This window comes from Nicotiana sylvestris, chromosome 4, assembly GCF_000393655.2.
Source record: "Nicotiana sylvestris chromosome 4, ASM39365v2, whole genome shotgun sequence".
Classification (NCBI taxonomy): Eukaryota; Viridiplantae; Streptophyta; class Magnoliopsida; order Solanales; family Solanaceae; genus Nicotiana; species Nicotiana sylvestris.
The window spans coordinates 93,373,272-93,392,785 of record NC_091060.1 but is presented as its reverse complement, the minus strand read 5'-3'; the positions used below and the strand labels follow the sequence as shown (position 1 = coordinate 93,392,785).

Below are 19,514 nucleotides of genomic sequence, written 5' to 3'. Positions count from 1 at the left end.
CTGCTTTTCGTCTGTCAGGTTCCGCCAAGACTTGTGGAGAGACTTTTGTTTGGCTAGACCAGCTAGGTCACTGGCTTTGACTTGGGATCAGTTCTCTCAGTTGTTTCTGGAGAAGTTTCTTCCTATCACTCATAGGGAGGACTATTGGAGGCAGTTTGAGCACCTCCAGTAGGGTTCTATGACCGTCACTCAGTACGAGACCACATTCATTGCCTTGGCCCGTCATACTCTTATCATACTTCCCACCAAGAGAGAGAGGGTGAGGATGTTCATTGAGGGACTCACTCAGCCGATTCGATTGCAGATGGCTAAGGAGACAAGGAGCGAGATTTCTTTTCAGGATGCGGTCAATCTAGCCAGGAGAGTTGAGATGGTTCTATCATAGGGGAGTGATCAGGGGTCTGACAAGATGCCTCGTCATTTGGGCAGGTTCAGTGGTGCCTCATTTGGAGGCAGAGATTCTTTTGGTAGGGGCCATCCTCCCAGGCCATTTCATTTAGCACTTCAGGCTTCTCATGGTGCTCTAGGTGGTCGTGGTTCTCATATGTAGTATTCTAATTAGTTGCCCTATAATGCACCACCAGCTCCTATCAGTGCACCGTCGCTCCAGAGATTTTAGGGTGGTTACTCAGGCCGCCAGATTCAGCAGTCTCATCATCCAAGGGCTTATTATACTTGTGGCGATACGAGGCATACTGCTAGATTTTTCTCTTGAGCATTGAGCAGTTCTCAGCATCAGGGTTCCCGTGCCATGGTTCAGGCACCGAGCGTTCCACCACCTGATCAACCAGCTAGAGGTAGGGGTCGAGGTGTTAGAGGTGGAGGTCAAGTAGTTAGAGGTGAAGGCCAGGCCGTTAGAGGTGGGGGTCAGGCAGCTATAGGTGGAGGCCAGCCAGCATGAGGCCGTCCTTGGGATGTAGTTCAGAGTGGTGGGGCCCAACCCCGATGTTATGTTATTCCAGCCAGACATGAGGCTAAGGCCACCGATACAGTTATCACAGGTACTATTTCAGTATGCAGCAGAGATGCTTCAGTTTTATTTGATCCAGGATCTACATATTCCTATGTATCATCTTATTTTGCCCCTTATCTAGTTGTGCCTCGTAATTCTTTGAATGCACCTATATATGTGTCTAAACCAGTGGGTGATTCTATTATTATAGATCGAGTCTATCGCTCGTGTGTGGTTATTATTGGGGGTCTTGAGACCCGTGTAGATCTCTTACTTTTCGATATCGTAGATTTTGATGTCATTTTGGGGATGGATTGGTTATCCCCTTATCATGTTGTATTGGACTATCACACCAAGACCGCGACCTTAGCATTGCCGAGTTTTCCTCGATCGGAGTGGAGAGGGACTCCCAATCATTCTATTAGTAGGGTTTTTTCTTATATAAAGGCTCGGCGTGTGGTTGAAAACGGGTGTTTGGCTTAATTGGCGTATGTTCGTGATTCTAGTGTTGAGGTTCCTTCTATGGATTTGTGCCCGTTGTTCGTGAGTTTCCAAAGGTATTTCCTTCAGAACTGCCAGGGATGCCACCCGACAGGGATATTGACTTTTGCATTGATTTGGCTCCGGGCACTTAGCCCATTTCTGTCCCGCCATATCGTATGGCCCGCCAGAGTTGAAAGAACAGTTGCAAGACCTGCTTGATAAAAGGCTTTATTAGACCTAGTGTCTCACCTTGGGGTGCGTCGGTGTTGTTTGTTAAGAAGAAGGACAGATCAATGCGGATGTTGTTCACAATCAAGAATAAGTATCCATTACTGAGGATCGATGATTTGTTTGATTAGCTTTAGGGTGCCAAAGTGTTTTTGAAGATTGATTTGAGATCTAGCTACCATCAGTTGAGAATTAGGGCATCCGATGTCCCTAAAACAACTTTTCGCACTCGGTACGAGCATTATGATTTCTTAGTGATGTCATTTGGGTTGACAAATGCTCCAACAGCTTTCATGGATTTGATGAACCGAGTGTTCAAGCCTTATTTGGATTCCCTCATGATTTTCTTTATTGATGACATTTTGATCTATTCCCACAGCCGGGAGGAGCATGAGTAGCATCTTTGAGTAGTTCTCCAGACTCTAAGAGACGATTAGTTATATGATAAGTTTTCGAAATGTGAGTTTTGGTTGAGTTCAGTTGCATTCCTGGTTCATGTTGTATCAACAGACGGTATTCAAGTGGATCCTAAGAAGATTGCGGCAGTCAAGGACTATCCTAGACCTGCATCAGCTATAAAGATCCTAAATTTCATGGGTTTGGTGGGCTATTACCGTCGGTTTGTGGAGGGGTTTTCATCTATTACAGCCCCGGTGACCAGGTTGACCCAGAAGGGTGCCTAGTTCAGGTGGTCGGACGAGTGTGAGGCGAGCTTTCAGAAGATCAAGACAGCTTTGACTACGGCGCCGGTGTTGGTATTGCCTACAGGTTCTTGGCCATATACAGTATATTGTGATGCATCTTGTATTAGACTTGGTATGGTGTTGATGCAGAATGACAAGGTTATTGCATATGCTTCGTGGCAGTTGAATATCCACGAGAAAAATTATCCAATTCATGATTTGGAGCTAGCAGCTATTGTTCACGTGCTAAAGATTTGGAGGCATTATTTATATGGCGTGTCGTGTGAGGTGTTCACGGATCATAAGAGTTTATAATACTTGTTCAAGCATAAGGAGCTAAATTTGAGGCAGAGGAGGTGGTTGGAGCTATTGAAGGACTATGATATCACCATCTTGTATCATCCGGGGAAGGCCAATGTAGTGGCCGATGCTTTGAGTAGGAAGTCAGCCAGTATGGCAGTCTTGCGCATATTCCGATTAATGAGAGACCGCTTGCTTTGGATGTTCAGGCTTTAGCCAATTAGTTCATGAGGTTGGATGTTTCTGAGCCCAGTCGTGTGCTAGTTGCACAGTCGCTCGTTCTTAATTATTTGAGCGTATCCGAGATCGGCAGTATAATGATCCTTATTTGCTTGTCCTTAGAGACATGGTGCGGCACGGGGGTGCCAAGCAGGTTACATTTGGAGATGATGGAGTTTTGAGGATGCATGGTCGTATTTGTGTGCCTAATGTGGATGGACTTCGTGAGTTGATTCTAGAGGAGGCACATAGTTCCCGGTTTTACATTCATCCGGGCGCCGCTAAGATGTATCAGGACTTGCGGTATCATTATTGGTGGAGTAGGATGAAGAAGGATATTGTTATGTATGTAGCTTGGTGTTTGAATTGTCAGCTGGTAAAATACGAGCATCAGAGACCTGGTGGTTTGTTCCAAAAGATTGAGATTCTTGAGTGGAAGTGGGAGCGTATCACTATGGACTTCGTTGTTGGACTCCTACGGCTCAGAGAAAGTTTGATGTAGTGTGGGTTATTGTGGATAGGCTAACTAAGTCAACACATTTCATTCTTGTGGTAGTCTCTTATTCTTCTGAGTAGTTGACAAAGATTTATATCTGGGATATCTTTCGTATTCATGGTGTGCCCGTGTCTATCATTTCTGATCGAGGTACGCAGTTTACCTCGCATTTCTGGAGAGCAGTTCAGCGTGAGTTGGGCACACGGGTCGAGTTGAGCACAACATTTCATCCTCAGACGGACGGACATTCCGAGCATACTATTCAGATTTTGGAGGATATGCTCCGAGCATGTATTATTGACTTTGGAGGTTCGTGGGATCAGTTCTTTCCATTAGCATAGTTTTCCTACAACAACAGTTACCTATCGAGCATCCAGATGTCTCCCTATGGGGCTTTATATGGTAGGTAGTGTCGGTCGCCGGTTGGATGGTTTGAGTCGGGAGAGACTCGGTTGTTGGGTACAAATCTAGTACAGGATGTCTTGGATAAGGTTAAGATCATTCAGGATAGGCTTCGTACAGCTCAGTCAAGGCAAAAGAGTTATGCCGACCGTAAGGTTCGCGATGTGGTATTCATGGTCGGAGAGCGAGTGTTGCTTCGGATGTCGCCCATGAAGGGCGTGATGAGATTTATGAAGAAGGGCAATGTCACGACCCAAACTGAAGGGCCATGACTAGCACCCGACCACACTTGCCGAGCACCAACGTACATTTTATCTAACCTTCATTATTATCTTTTAAGACTGACGAGATCAATATAAATGGTATACCTAGATCATGGACAACCAACAATAAAATATGACGGCATGAACATACATAGTAGGGGATGACCAGACAATCAAGAAACTACGTATAAGGTATGAGCTACCACGCTACTATGAAAGACTATACAACAAAAACTAGCCGACAAGGCATACCAAACTATACATGAGCCGACACCTGTCTATGAGCCTCTAAAAGAACATAAGTGTTGCAACATAGCCGGAATAGGGCCCCGACATACCCATAATGTCTATAACAAAAATTGCATACCAAGACCAAGGCAAGTCCGGAGAAGGGATCTCGCCAATCACCGCTGAACTGGACAGTCTACTGTGGTGGGGGAGCTGCACCTGCCTGTCTATCAGGACCTGCAGCACGACATGCAGCGTCCACAAATAAAAGGACGTCAGTACGAATAAAGTACTGAGTATGTAAGGCAAGGAACCATAAATACGATCAGTAATGTAAGCAAGGATAAAGAATATACAACCTGTAACATCTTAGTACCTCTGAGGGCTACTTACATGAAATGCATGATACATATGTATAAATACATAAACCTTTAAAGCATTCGCCTCTGTGGGCATCATCATCATCATATCGTACCCGGCCATAATAGGCTCGGTAGAATCGTACCCGGCCACGTGGAGCTCGGTAAAACCCAACTGATCAGTGGTTGCACAATAGGTGCCGTACCCGGCCAACTATAGCGTGGCTCGGTAGAGTAAAATAGATACATATATATAATGCATGCTCGACTCATGGAATCACATTCTAAACCTTTCGGAGTGACGTAAGGTCGGTATCCTCTGTACACGTTATTAGGACTAAGTCTTCACTATGAACCTTATAAGATTCAGGAAGTATGAACAACATTGATAACATAAGAATAAGAGAAGCAACATTAACATCAATCGTTCCATAAGAGGGAAAACAATGTAAGTACTGCTAGCTTCTAAGAGTAGAGTATCTTTGGAAGCTCGTTCATTACATTATGTACAATCGGAGTCGTGCAAAAGAAGGAAAGGGATAGCCTCACATACCTTGTATATACTGCCCCAATCTCAAGCTATGCAATTGTCAAAACTCCTTAGTCTACAATAAGAGAAACGATACTATCATTATCATTTAAGCGTCATAACTATTATGTATCGACCACAACCTATTTTACGATGAAACGGACAGCACCTCCCCTATATATATGACCTCACACCATTCAAAAACAATCACCAAACAGCCCAAACATCATCAATAATAAACATATTGAGCCTCCCAAAATAGTCCACACACAGCCTAATCACTCCATACATACGACGACCACCGTAGTCGTGTCAAACAACCTGGAAATGTTACGAATAACTATCAGCCCATAAACCTACATATATATGGTGTTTCTCCACACCCTTCCTCCTCCAAAACTCCACAAGATAGTAGTAAAATACGCAGCCCAACAACAACGCAAAACAGTCCACAAAACAATAACACTACTACCAAACCTTTCGATATATATCTCACAAGTTCTAGCTTCAATGGCTTAGCCGCAACTTGGATAATCTTAAATACATATAGAGTAAGAGGTTCCTTACCTTTATACAGAAAGAACAACTCCAATTTGACCTTAAATTTCCAAGAAATATCCCTCCAATGCTGCCACAACAACAAAAAAATGAAACTAGCGATCAATTAGTGTTTTTCGGCACTAGAATCACTTTAGAAGGCTTGAAATCACCTAGGATTGATATTAAGAACATTAGGGAGTATTTACAGAACATATACCCTTTAAAACAACCTCCCACACGAGCTGGAACGACACAAAAATGAGCAACAACAAGAAGAACAAGAGACTTACTAGCGCCACGGAATTCCCGACACTTGATTTGTGTTGTTTGCCCTTTTTTGGGTCTTGAATCTTGAGAGAACCTTGAGAGGATGTTACTAGGGTTCTAAGGTCTGAAAATAATGAAAAGAAATGACTTAAAACGGGTTGGAGGCATCCTATATAGGTCCAAATATCTTAAACCGACTTAGTGGGCCCCATAGAGAGGTGCTTGGCGCAGTCTCGCGAAAATGCGAATATCTCTCTACTCCGAGATCGTATCGATGAACGGTTTAATGCGTTGGAAACTAGACTCATAGATCTTTAATTTGGTGGGTAGATAACCCCGTAATTCCTTGTAAATTATGAGAAAATATTAGAAACATTTGACCTAATGTTTAAGTAAAATTATGAACCTAAGTTGCGACAACTTTTGTCGACTTTTGTTTCATAACTCGTTTGACTTCAAGACTTATGATACGGATATTATATGATTAAAATACCTTAATAAATGACCTCTTGAGTGTATTAAGCACCGCTAGATTACCTGAAAATACGAGTTACAACATCCTTAATTCGTTTAACTTCTAATATTGGTTAATCACCCTTATACACTCTTGTATCACTTAAGACCATCAGGATTGACTTCTTATCATCTCAAAGATAATTCCTTCTTGGATTTATGTTAACTAATATATGGCATGAACTAACACATGTGGATATGGGTTGTAACAGGCAAGCTAAGCCCTAGATTCATTGGTCCTTTCGAGATTCTTGATTGAGTGGGAGAGGTGGCTTACAGACTTGCGTTGCCGCCGAGATTATCAGTTGTGCACCCAGTTTTTTCATGTATCCATGCTTTAGAAGTATCACGGTGATCCATCCCACGTGTTAGACTTCAACACTGTCTAGTTGGACAAGGACTTGACCTATGAGGAGGAGCCGATAGCTATTCTAGACCGGTAGGTTCGTCAGTTGAGATCGAAGAATTTCCCTTCAGTTTGTGTGCAGTGGAGAGGTTAGCCTATTGAGGCAGCGACCTGGGAGTCCGAGATTTATATGCGGAGCCGTTATCCTCATCTCTTCACCAACTCAAGTACTTTTCTATGTCCATTCGAGGACGAATGGTTGTTTTAGAGGTGGAGAATGTGATGACCCTAAAGGTCATCTCTTATTTTAGAAGTCAAAACTATGTCCCGAGGCCTTGAAAACCTCTTTTTGTCGCATCTCGATTTGTGTGTGCAGTCCAGGCGTGTTTCCGAAAAGCTTTTATGTGAAATTTTAGAATATGAATTTGGTCATAAAAATTGGTTAAAGTTGACTTTGGTCAACATTCCTTGTAAACGGACTCGGACCCGTGATCGGACGGTCCCATAGGGTCCGTAGTAAAATATGAGACTTGGGCGTATGCCCGGAATCAAATTCCGAGGTTCCAAGCCCGAGAAAAGAATTTTTAAAGAAAATTATTTAATGAAAATATAAAGGCTTTTAGAAGTGAAATGATGCCTTTTCTTGATGGTATCGGGCCCGTATCTTGGTTCTGGAGCATGGTACAAGTTTAAAATAATAATTAAGTTGGATCTGTGAAATTTGGTAAGAATCGGAATTGGTTTGGTATAAATCGGACCTATGGTTGAGAAAATAGAAATTTCAATGTTCTTGAGTGATTTCATGAATTTGATGTTTAATTCGTAGTTGTTGATGTTATTTTGATGATTTGATCGCACGAGTAAGTCCATATAATATTTTAGACTTGCGTGCATGATTGGTTTGGAGCCCCGAGGGCTCGGGTGAGTTTTGAATAGGCTACGGAGTGAATTTGGACTTAGGAAAATTGCTGGTATGTTTCAGCTATGTAACAGGCCTCTGCAAGATCAGGCTTCGCAAATACGAAGTTCTCAGGTTTGGGAAATGCGACCACAATGTCGCAAATGCGAACCAAGCCTGGGCAGGCCCTCTTCGCAAATGCAAACACTGGGTAAGAATTGCGAAGCCTGCCCATTGCAAATGCGATGTTTTCCTTCGCAATTGCGAGGATGACAAGATTCCAAAGGGTTTGCAATTACAAACCCCTGGTCGCAATTGCGACATCTGAGGCCTGCTAAATGAGATTTCAGACGGGGTTTTCTTCATTTTTCCAACTCTCTTAAACCCTAAACCTCCTTAGGCGATTTTTCAAAGGCACAAACTTCTCCAAATCATTAGTAAGTAATTTCTAACTTATTTTCTTCAATCTATAACATCTTTTTACATGATTTCATTTCAAAATCAAGGATTTTTCATGGAAAATTATTTTTTTTGGGTAGAAGTTAGGATTTTCAAATTTTGGGGATTTGGACCTCAATTTGAGGTCCGATTTCAAAACTAATTACATATTTGAGTTCGTGAGTGAATGAGTGATCGAGTTTTGGTTCGAACTTCGGGTTTTGACCAAGCGGGCCCGGAGTCGATTTTTGACTTTTTGGGGAAAACAATGAGAAACCTATTTTCATGCATTAGAATTGGTTTATTTAGCATATATTAATGTTATTAAGAAGATTGTGACTAGATACAAGTGAATTGGAAGTGGAACCGAGGGGTAAAGCGGTAGTTGAAGCTTAATTTGTTCGTGGAATCGAGGTAAGTGTTTGGCCTAACCTTAGCTTGAGGGAATAAGAGTTGTGGTCTATTTGCTATGTGTTTGTATCGAGTACGACGTTTAGGTGTGGTGAAAAGTATCTATACGTTGGTGTCAAACATGCCCGTGAGTCTTATATCATGATTGTTGTGACTCTATTATGTATCGATCATGCTCAAATTGATGATTATTAATGTTGAACAAAGCTTATGAAAGTTTCTTGGTAATTGATTATTGTTGAGAATTGACACAAGTTGAGTTTCATTTTGTAAAGTAATTGTTGAAAACGAGATTGGTTATAGATGAATCCCATGTCGGGACGTTATTGTTGATTTCTTTGCCGGGATGTTATTATTAATATTATTGATTCCCTTGCCGGGACTTATTGTTTCTATTGTTTGGGTGAGGAAGAGTGTAAAGAACGAAGGGTGATGTCGTGCATGATATTGTGAGTGAGTGTAAAGCACGAAGGGTGTCGCCGTGCATGATATTATGAGTGATAATGCACGAAGGGTGATGTCGTGCCATGATTTGAGGAGTTAATGCATGAAGGGTGATGCCGTGCCGATATTGTGAGGAATAATGCACGACGGGTGATGTTGTTCCATGATTATGTGAGGTAATGCACGAAGGGTGATGCCGTGCCGTTTATGATATTTCATATGATGAGGACGAGAGTAACATCACGAAGGGTGATGCCGTGCTCGTGTTACCGTTTCATTATTGTGTGGATTTAAATATGATGCTCATTATGCTCCTTTATTGATGCTTCTTTATTGACTTATTGTTAGAACCTGTTATTACCCGCAGCATGTCCCTTTCCCACTTTATTCTATTGATTTCTGTTATTATATTTCTGTCAGTATACGATTTATCTGCACAGGTATATATGATTGTCGTGTCCTAACCTCGTCACTACTTCATCGAGGTTAGGCTCGACACTTACTCAGTACATGAGGTCGGTTGTACTGATACTACACTCTGCACTCTTTTGTGCAGATTTCGGTACCAGACCCGGTGAGTAGTTGAGGTAGTTGCCTTCAGTCCAGGGAGATCAAGATAGATTTATTGGCGTCTGTAGAGCCTGAAGCCCCCTTCCCTGTTTTAGCTTTCTGTTGTCTCCTTTTCTTTCCGAGAACAGTTGTACTTTCTTTTCAGATCAGTATTTGTAGTAACTCGTAGATGTTCGTGAAGTTGTGACACCAGATCTGATGGTAGACTTGTATTGGATTATTTGATCATGTTATAACTCTTCTGCTTTTATAATCTGTTTAACTTTAGTTTTTGGCTTATATCTGTTTGGGTTGAGTGTTAAATGTGTAGAACCCTAATAATTGGCTTGCCTAGCTTTCACGAATAGGTGTCATCACAACTTCAGAAGGTGGGTAATCCGGGTCGTGACAATTTTTGATCGCTTTTTTTGATCGACCAACGTTGGTCGGAAAATTTTAATCGATTTTTAGCGGATTTCTAGTAGCGGATTTCGTACATTTATCCCAATCCCACTACAATTTAAGGATTTATTTTCTCTCTCATTATAGGGAAAATGCTAACGATCACAAATTAATTATTGCAAACTAGTGTAACCTTCATAATTTACCTTGGGAATAAGGAAGCATAGTTTTGTTACGTTTGTGATTTGAAGATGCTACTAACTTTGTTCTTGAGTTGCATGATTGCTAGTTGTTATGATAATAATATTGTCGAGTTGCATTCTATAGCATAGCTAGGTGTCAGAAACAGGCTTAAAAACATGTCTAATTTGTCATGTTAGTTAAGCTTTTTAGTTGTGCACTTGCAATCCTCAATGATTCGAAACTTTTTTAGGTAAAGTTAGTGAATCAAAATGTGTTTTTGCGGAAATTAATCAATTCCAAAATAGTGCCCTACCTTTTATCTCTACGATGGTGATCTCTCTTTGTGTTTTTAGGGAAAGACGTGTATAAATCTAGACCTTTCATTCCTTGATGAGTACAAGCAACGAGATGACTACGTATGCCAAGAAATTCTTTTGTTTTTCTTTTTCTCAAGCCTAAATTATAGACTTTCCCGTTTCATTCTATAGACCGGTATAGAGTTAAACTAGGGGTACAAAGGAAACCGATAAACTGGCCCAACCCAATAATTTGAGTTAAATCGAGAAAAAAAAATTCGACTATGATTTGGTTTGATTTAATTTAGTGTTGGAAAAAATAACTCGATCATAATTGGTTTGGTTTGATTTTAACTAAAGAAAGTCAAACTGGAACCAAACCAACCCGACATTACATATATAAATTTTTTAGATATATTTAATATATAAATATAATTATTGTGATGTAATATATATATCAAACCTTTTCATTATTTTATCTTTTAAAATATTATTTCAACGTTGGATTTAGAACTAGTGAATGTATATATATATATATATATATATATATATATATATATATATATATATATATATATTAAACCTTTTCATTATTTTATCTTTTAAAATATTATTTCAACGTTGGATTTAGAACTATTGAATGTTCTAATAAATTTTTAAACCATTAATATTAGAAACTTAATAGTGCTAACAAAAGTTCAAATCAAAATCAAATCAATACTAACGCTAACAAAAGACATTCAATTCAATACTAGGAACGACAATGCATTCATTATCTATTTTTTGTTTTGAAATGATTTAGATAAAAATGCATAATCTATTTTTATTTTTTCTTTAGCTTGAATATTTTAGGATAATGCCATGACACATCTCATATTTTTGCATTTTTTTCTTGGAAAATACCTTATACAGTTGTATCTTACTAGAATTAAAGAAATATTTTGAGCACAACTTATATGTTTTGTGCTACGAAGATTTTACCGGGAAAAAACCCCGAAAAAATTCGAATAACCCAAAAATTCGAGATAAACCGAGATTGAAAAATCCGAGTTTTATTGATTTAGTTTGGTCTTTAAATTTAATAACCCGACACAATTAATTCGGTTTCATAATTATAAAACTCGGACCAATCCGACCTATGTACACCCCTAAGTTAAACAAACAAAAAAAATCAGTAACACATAACACATCTAAGGTATCTTTAAAATCCTGGTGCAATCGATATGTCATATCATTTTTATAGTAGTACATTATTAAGGATAAATTTATAATTTTTAAATGAAAGAGTTTCTAAGTTTAAAACGTGTGACATCTTGCATTTTAAATGTACTACTACAAACTCAGATTCCAATGCTTCTGGTATGGCACAATATTTTGAATCAGTTCCAGTACGTCAGATAATCACGGCATTACTTGTTTCATTCTGGAGGTAGGAATCTGACAACGTTTCCTTCGTCACAAAATCATGTGATCTTTTTCACCATTTATAGGAAAATCGGAGAGAGCAATTGTTTTTTTTTTTAAAGTTCCGAGAAAATATCAACTTGTACAAATTATTTGGCATCTTGTGCGTAACACAATCACGATACTTGGATATATACATCATTCAAACTTATTTTGATTTTAGTTTTTTTTTTTTTTTTTGGAAAGGAACAAAGGGAAAAATTAACACATATGTGGACTCGATTTAATTAACTAGAAGATCTTTTTAATTTGCTAGAGTTCATTATTTTGATGTTGTAAAATTATATCAGATATTTACCGATATATTTTGTACCTTGTAAAGAAAATCGAACACTATATTTGCCCATAACACATATCTAAACAAATTCAATTCCTACTCGATATGTTCTCAAAAAATTTGACTCGGATAGATTCGTTTTCCAACTAACGAAGAAATACTTTTAGAATTACCACAGATAAAGCACAACTTTACAAGGATATATATAACCCGCTTGTTTCTCAGTATCATTTAATTAACGGAAAAGGATCAAATATGTCCTTGTACTATCAAAAATAGTTTAAATATATCTTTCGTTATACTATTTGGTTATATAAGACCCTACCGTTATACTATAAAACAAATATGCCCTTATTTTTAAGGGTGTGCCACATGGCTGCAATAGATTAAATTGACCCATTCCTTTTGTTTTTTAACCCGGTTCACTTATAAAAAATACTACCCGACCCGGTTCACTTATAAAAAATACTACCCGACCCAAAGTTCAGTGACAAAAACAAGAAATAAATGATTGTGCATAAATTATCGGAGGTTCGCTGGACCTGTAAAAAATGGATACAGAAGCATCAAAATAAAACATACAAAGTAAGTGAAGCAATAAAAAAATTGTGATGAGACCATGGCAATAACAAAAGATTTCAATTTCTCCGGCAATTTAATAAGTTTGGATATCAAGATGCTGGCAGATTTCCAAAAATCTAATCCCAAAACCAATTAGATTAATTTTGACACTACAGCCCAAACTTTTGGTTTTATAAAATGACGTAACCAACAAAGGCTGAGATGCTGCTACAAAGGCGTTAGAAATGGAGCACGGTCAGAGGGAACATGTGCACAAACGTCGCCGGAAAATTCTTCGGCAAGATTCTGATCAAACACCAAGGTCGGAGTTTCAGCTATCTATTTCATCTCCCTTCCGGATCCGTAAAATAAAAGGAAAATATGAAAAAGGAGAGCAAATGACTCGCCGGAAAAATGTATTTCCGGTCAGATCCAGTAAAATCTAGACCCAAAACTCAGATCTCTGGCCTCTTTTATGTATTTCTCCAGATCCGTATATAAATGTGTATATAGGTATAGAGAAAGGTAGAGAGACGGTGTGAGGTGACAAATCTGAAGGTTTCCCATGGTTTACGGCGAGTTCGCCGGTGGAGATTCCGGCCAATGTCATAACAGTAAGGTGAGGAGAAGAGATGAGGAAAAGAGGAGAGAGAGAAGCAATGGGGTTGGACTTTGGGTCGGGTAGTATTTTTGTAAGTGAACCGGGTTAAAAACAAAAGGAATGGGTCAATTTAATCTATTGCAGCCACGTGACACACCCTTAAAAATAAGGGTATATTTGTTTTATGGTATAATGGTAGGGCCTTATATAACCAAATAGTAAGAATATATTTAAACTATTTTAGATAGTACAGGGACATATTTGACTCTTTTCCGTTTAATTAAATTATTGATACAGCAGCGATGTCACGAGTTGAATGTTCACTAGTAATTTTTGCTATTTTGGATAGATACGATTTTTTTTTCTATAAATGTACGTATATAATTATAGAACATATTTCATGCATATATATACGTCAGAAGTACATGTACAAAGACGATTCGTTTAATAAACGGTGACTGTTTGCTGTTACAATCCGGTCTGCAACTAGAAGGCAGTTGTAATTTTTTTTCTCTCGTCATTTTGTATTTTTAAAATTTAAAAGTTTCCATTTGAAAAGACCGCCGTTTTCAAACTTTTCCATAACGTTGTGGATAGAATATATTACTCGAGTGCAAATAGTGTTACAATTTCTGATCATTAAAGTTACTCCTAACAACTTATGATCATTAAAGTTTTCGTTTTCTTCAAAAATACAAAATCATCATTTTTCTTTTACATAGTTAAAGACTTAAAGTGGAAAGAACCAAAAAAAAATAAAAAAAATTAGAAGGCTATTCCCTTCAAGCTTAAATAATTGTGATACAAATGTGGCATCTTAACTACTCAACTATTTTGCGGGAACCACATAATTAAAATCCACAAGCTTATTATTCCCACTTTATTTAATGATGTTTGCGTTTCAACTTTACTAGTACTGTGATGGTTGTATTTTACTGTACTTGAATTTTTTTACATAAATCTAAAGTACAAAAGAAATATAGTAGTTGATAATACTCTTATATAACTTTGACGACAATAAGGGAAATAGTAGCTAGTTATGGCTAAAGTTACTACAAGTACACTTGATTCGCTGAGGATTACTCCTTCCAATTAGGAAAAATTAAAATGAGCATCATAAAGTTTGGAATTAATTATATTTTGTTTTTTGATTGAATTAATCCCAAATATCATGCTTTTGCATCTCCATTTAGGGTGTTAGGTAGTTGATCCTTATTCTCTTGGGGCTTCCCTAATTCCATTTCTGAAGTTTTATCTTCCTCACCTTTCTTGCCTTTTCCTTTGTTGTCTCTGTAGATGGCATACAATATCAGCTGTGCTGTTCCTAGCAAACCTCCTACCCCGTTTGGTACCTAAACAATTTATCGCAATGTTTACGACAAATCAAATAATTTAAACTTAATAATTGGAAATGGAGCCAATTAAATGATAGAAGAGGTTTTTAATTAGACTACTTATATAATACTTACAGCAATGAAAGGGTCTTTCCCAAGCAATCCATAGACGAACCATGATGTACCACAGAGAAAAACAAAGAGAGACAAGAAGAATGGCATGTACTCCACGCTTTTAGTCTTTATCACTAGCCTCTGCCAAAATAGGATAAAAATCAATTAGAACAAACTCCATGACAAGTTATTTAACCAACCAAAAAAGATAAGCACTCCCATGAAAGTAGTTTCGAATGATTAATTAGGACAACATGACTAGTCTATTCAATTAAAAAGCAAACCTATTCAAGATAAGTATACTAATTAATTCTATCGTATAGGAGTCCGAGAAAGGGCCGGACCAGAAGGGTCTATCATACGTAGCCTTATCCTGCATTCAAAGATAAGTACTAATTAATTCTATCATACAAGGGTCCGGAAAAGGGTCGGACCATAGTGATTTATCATGTGTAGCCTTACCCTGCATTCAAGATAAGTACCGATTTACCATATTCAAGGTTCGAACATAAATTCTCTCGTTAAGATTCCCACCACATTCTTTACGGTTTTCTATTTATATGATAATTTCTTAGACTTACGCGTTTGTATTTATTTAGTGACACACTATATGTTGAGGAGTAAGATAAAAATTACATACCATAATTGACAAGGGAGAACCATACATAATGATAGAGAAAATTGCAGCAGCAAAACCACAAAAGATCTTCCTTTTATTGGCATGGAGAGCTAACATGGAGACCAAAGCCACAGTTGAGAATATAGAAAGGACAACAAATAGAATTCCAGAGATTTTTGCCTTCTCCCTCTTGGGTGCAAATATGAGGAATGTTAACACATAGAATGCCTCAAGTCCTGCACCTGTGCCATTGATTATTGATACCAGTATGTTGTTTGGTGACACAAATGGCAGACCATACCTGTTTTATCATAATCCTCAAAATATTTGAATTAACAATGTTGTAAAGGAGAATATCCACAATCCAATATTGTCCACAATTATCAGAAATTTCAGAGCTCCGTATTGGTGTTAATCAATTTTCTCTTTTGTGGATACAAAATTTAGAGAGTAAAACCCACACAATGACTAAAATGTTACTTCATAAAATCTCAAGGACAATAACAAGCTGATTTCTAGGATAAATATATACTTTGACACTTTAGGTGAAACACAGTGGCATATCTAGGTCATAGGCTATGGGTTCACGTGAACACATGCTCCTCTCTCTAAACCACGTATAATAACATATATGTGTATGCACCCATGCTCAAGGACTTTTATAGTGCAATAATTACAACTAAAATTGACAGTTCAAATACCACTTCGGATGGTCTTGTTTTCGACACGGAGTATAAATATACATGTGAAAATTAGTAATTTCAAAAAGAATATAATTTTGAACCTATAATTTCAAAAGTGTAGTGGGTTCAAGGTAAGAGACTAAAGCTAAACCCGTCAAATGTAAATACCGGATCTACCTCTTCACAATAGTGCACCCATCCTCTTGAAATCCTGGATCCATATTTTTTTTCCTTTTAAAAAAAAAAGAGTTTTGCATTAATTAAGTCTTTTCTAAAGAATATGAAAGAAATTCACTAATGATATTTTACATTAAACCTTAGCCATTGACAAAATGAAGGCTATCCTAATTTACAAATTTAATACCCACACCTCTTCTAGAACTCTGCTTTTGACTATTCAACAGGGGAAGTTTGTTTCAACTAGGAAGTAAAGCCTACAAGGTCAAAAGTAAGTAAATTCCCAAAAAGAAAAAAATGAACAAAATAAACACATAATTGAGATAGCTTAATTCAAGAAAATTACCAAGTAGAGAGTAAGCAGTTGAGCAGAGTCATTACATATGGAATGCCTGAAAATTGTTCTGTTGATTTATTCATAATGACCCTCTTAAATGTAATCCTTCACCATCAAGAAAAGAAAAAGAGAGTTAAGTAAAATAATTTTTCACAACTTGAATGCATTTCGACTACGTTTTTGAGGTAACGTTTTCATTTAAAAATTAATAAAATGTTACCTAAAAAGTAAAATGATAAGAAGAAAAAATGACAAGAAAAATTTCAAGAAGGCTGCTTACATGGGGGCCAAAAAGAGAAACAAACCAGTAACATTGCCTGTTCCAAGAAACAAGTACAAGAAAAATAAGCAATTAATTACGTCATGAACCACAGTCAAAATCCAAGAAAAGTAAAGCGAAATTTAAAAGGAAAGACCAGAAGTGAATGGAAATGAAAACTCCTACCAAAAATCCCAAATAAAGTGTGGAGAATTTTGATGATTGCCATGGCAGAGGTTTTTAGTTTTCTTTAAGAAAGTTGGAAAGAGCTAAGCTAGAAAGGAAAGGAAAAAAGAAGAGGATATTTGTGAAGCAAAAGATTATGAAAACGGTGCTGTAGAATGGTGGTTTATGGGGAAAAGTGGCAACATAGAGATATGTATAAATAGCGCCAAAACAAACAGGTTGGCTAAAAGAAACAATTTTTTTGCTTTCTTGTTTTCCCAGCAGTATACGTGTTTGTATACTTGTTTTATGAGGTGAGGTCCTTATCCTTTCTAAAAAAAAGTGCGGTATACAAATTATTTTGCGTTTACATAGGATTTGAAGAAGAATTACGCTTTAAGATTGTAATACGGACAATTTACCCTAATATATTATATAAGTATTACTAATTTTACGGCTCGTAACCGTGAGCTATAGATCAGCCGAGACAACTTAGCGATGTTTCCGCTCTCCGCAGCTCCTTATCCTTTCTACTCTTCTTTGGTAATCCGCAGCTGTCTTCTTCTCTCCTCACTCCGTTTCGATTTTCACTATACCCTTTATTCTTTTGCTTTGCTATAGAAAAAAAAACAAAAACAAATGTCAGCGAAAAAATATATAAAAAAGTAGTATTGGGTTAAGAAAGAGTACTTGAAAGAATTAAAAAAAAAAATTACCTAATTGAGGGAAACATTTTTCTTTTAAGAAAAAAGAAGAAGAAAGAAAGTTGCTTGAATATAAGAAAAAAAGAATAGTTTACCAGCTGGTTATAAAAAAGGACTTTTGCTAGGATTGAGTTTCGAACTCTCGCCCACTAACAAAACCAAACTCTCCATCATTCTACCTTAACTAAAGCACCAATAGTGTTTTTCTTTCCGGGTACTTTCTGATCTTTTATATCAGTTTTAATGAATTTTTTATAGACCTATCAGAGATGGATCCAGGATTTAAATTTTATGGGTTCAATTTTAATGTTTTTAACATTGAACCCATTATATTTTTAAAGTTATGGGTTCATATCTATTATTTTTGTAATTTTTACATTCAAATTTTTACTTCGCGTCGAAAGTTATGGGTTCAATTGAACTCGTAGTCATTACACTACATCCGCCTCTGAGAACTATACCTATTCTAAGTTGAGGTTAATGGGGGATTGAGCACCCAAATTTTATATATAGATCCGCCCATCAAAAAAAAGGTTGACATGTCATATCTGAAACTCATGACTTAAACTATTTTCTTAACCTCTTTGTTCTTTGAGTTTAATCCCACCATTTTTTTTTTCATTATAGCTTCCCTGAACAAAACATTGTACTTTTATATTTGAAGAATACTTGGTGCAATCGTGGATACGGATTATTTTGTAAAATTATATGCTCTTATTTACTTCAATTCCCCCCCCCCCCCTTATCTTTAGGGTTCTTCATTTCAATTATTTCAATTTTATTTATTGTGCTGCTGGCATGGTGCTCCTTTCCCTGATCGATTCCAGAATTTATCCTCTACAGAAGGTGTGTGCCAAATAACAATAAGGCTCAACTATCTCATTATATTACCGCAGAAGTAAACATGAATAATTATAACTCGATCCGATATGTTAGGTGATTTTGGCAATATATACATTTTTTGCAAATAAACTGTCCAACAATAACTAGTTTAGATGTCACTTCACAATTATTGTGATGGAGAAAATGCAGTTCAAAGAGGAGCTGTACCGTGTACTCGATGGATTAGATCACATAACGAATTAGAAAACATGTTGATTGCAATCTGAACCAACCGCTTCAAAAATTATTAGAAACAAGATTTTTCTCATAGTAATTTTTTTCAGAAAACTTTTGAAAATATAAAATGTTTCAGCCTACTTAAAATGGGACCTATCGATGGTCCTATTCTACTTAAAGTAAAATATATCCATGAAAAGTACCTCTTAGTGCCACTGTTACTAAGAGATAGGTTTTATAAAGTAGTGGTTAGGCCTGTCATGTTGTATCAGATCGAGTGTGGCCGGTTAAGAACTCACACATCCGGAAGATGAAAGTAGCAGAGATGAGGATGTTCAGGTGGATATGCGGGCATACAAGGATGGATAAGATTAGGAATGAAGATATTCAAGAGAAGGTGGGCATGACCCCCATGGAGGACAAGATGCGGGAAGCAAGACTCAGATGGTTCGGGCACATTCAGAGGAGGAGCACTGATGCACCTGTGAGGAGGTGTGAACGACTGGCTGTGGTGGGCACAAGGAGAGGTAGAAGGAGACCTAAGAAATATTGGGGAGAGGTGATTAGGTAGGACATGGTGCGACTTAGGATTACTGAGGACATGGCCCTTGATAAGAAATTGTGGAGGTCGAGCATTAAGGTTGTAGGTTAGGGGAAGTTGTGAATATTTCTGCAGCGCACTAGAGTGAGACTAGCCAGTTAGGAGTTAGTCTTAGAAAGCTACTGGTCAG

At 37.6% G+C, this 19,514-nt stretch overlaps 1 protein-coding gene across 6 annotated transcripts; it reads right to left on the bottom strand.

The window, feature by feature from the left end:
- Positions 1-14,312: 14,312 nt before the first annotated feature.
- Positions 14,313-17,592, bottom strand: LOC104246776 (bidirectional sugar transporter SWEET1-like). Of its 6 annotated transcripts, none has more exons than XM_070172107.1 (7): positions 17,486-17,511; positions 16,877-16,913; positions 16,606-16,701; positions 16,260-16,313; positions 15,421-15,700; positions 14,802-14,921; positions 14,313-14,684 (listed from the first exon to the last, which is right to left on the bottom strand). In XM_070172107.1, coding segments are annotated over exons 2-7 (735 nt in total). In that variant the 5' UTR covers positions 16,879-16,913; positions 17,486-17,511; the 3' UTR covers positions 14,313-14,501. The 6 variants fall into 6 exon arrangements, with proteins under 6 accessions (XP_070028208.1, XP_070028207.1, XP_070028205.1 ...); XM_070172106.1 differs by lacking the exon at positions 17,486-17,511 and adding an exon at positions 17,443-17,475; XM_070172104.1 differs by lacking the exon at positions 17,486-17,511 and adding an exon at positions 17,042-17,213.
- Positions 17,593-19,514: the final 1,922 nt, after the last annotated feature.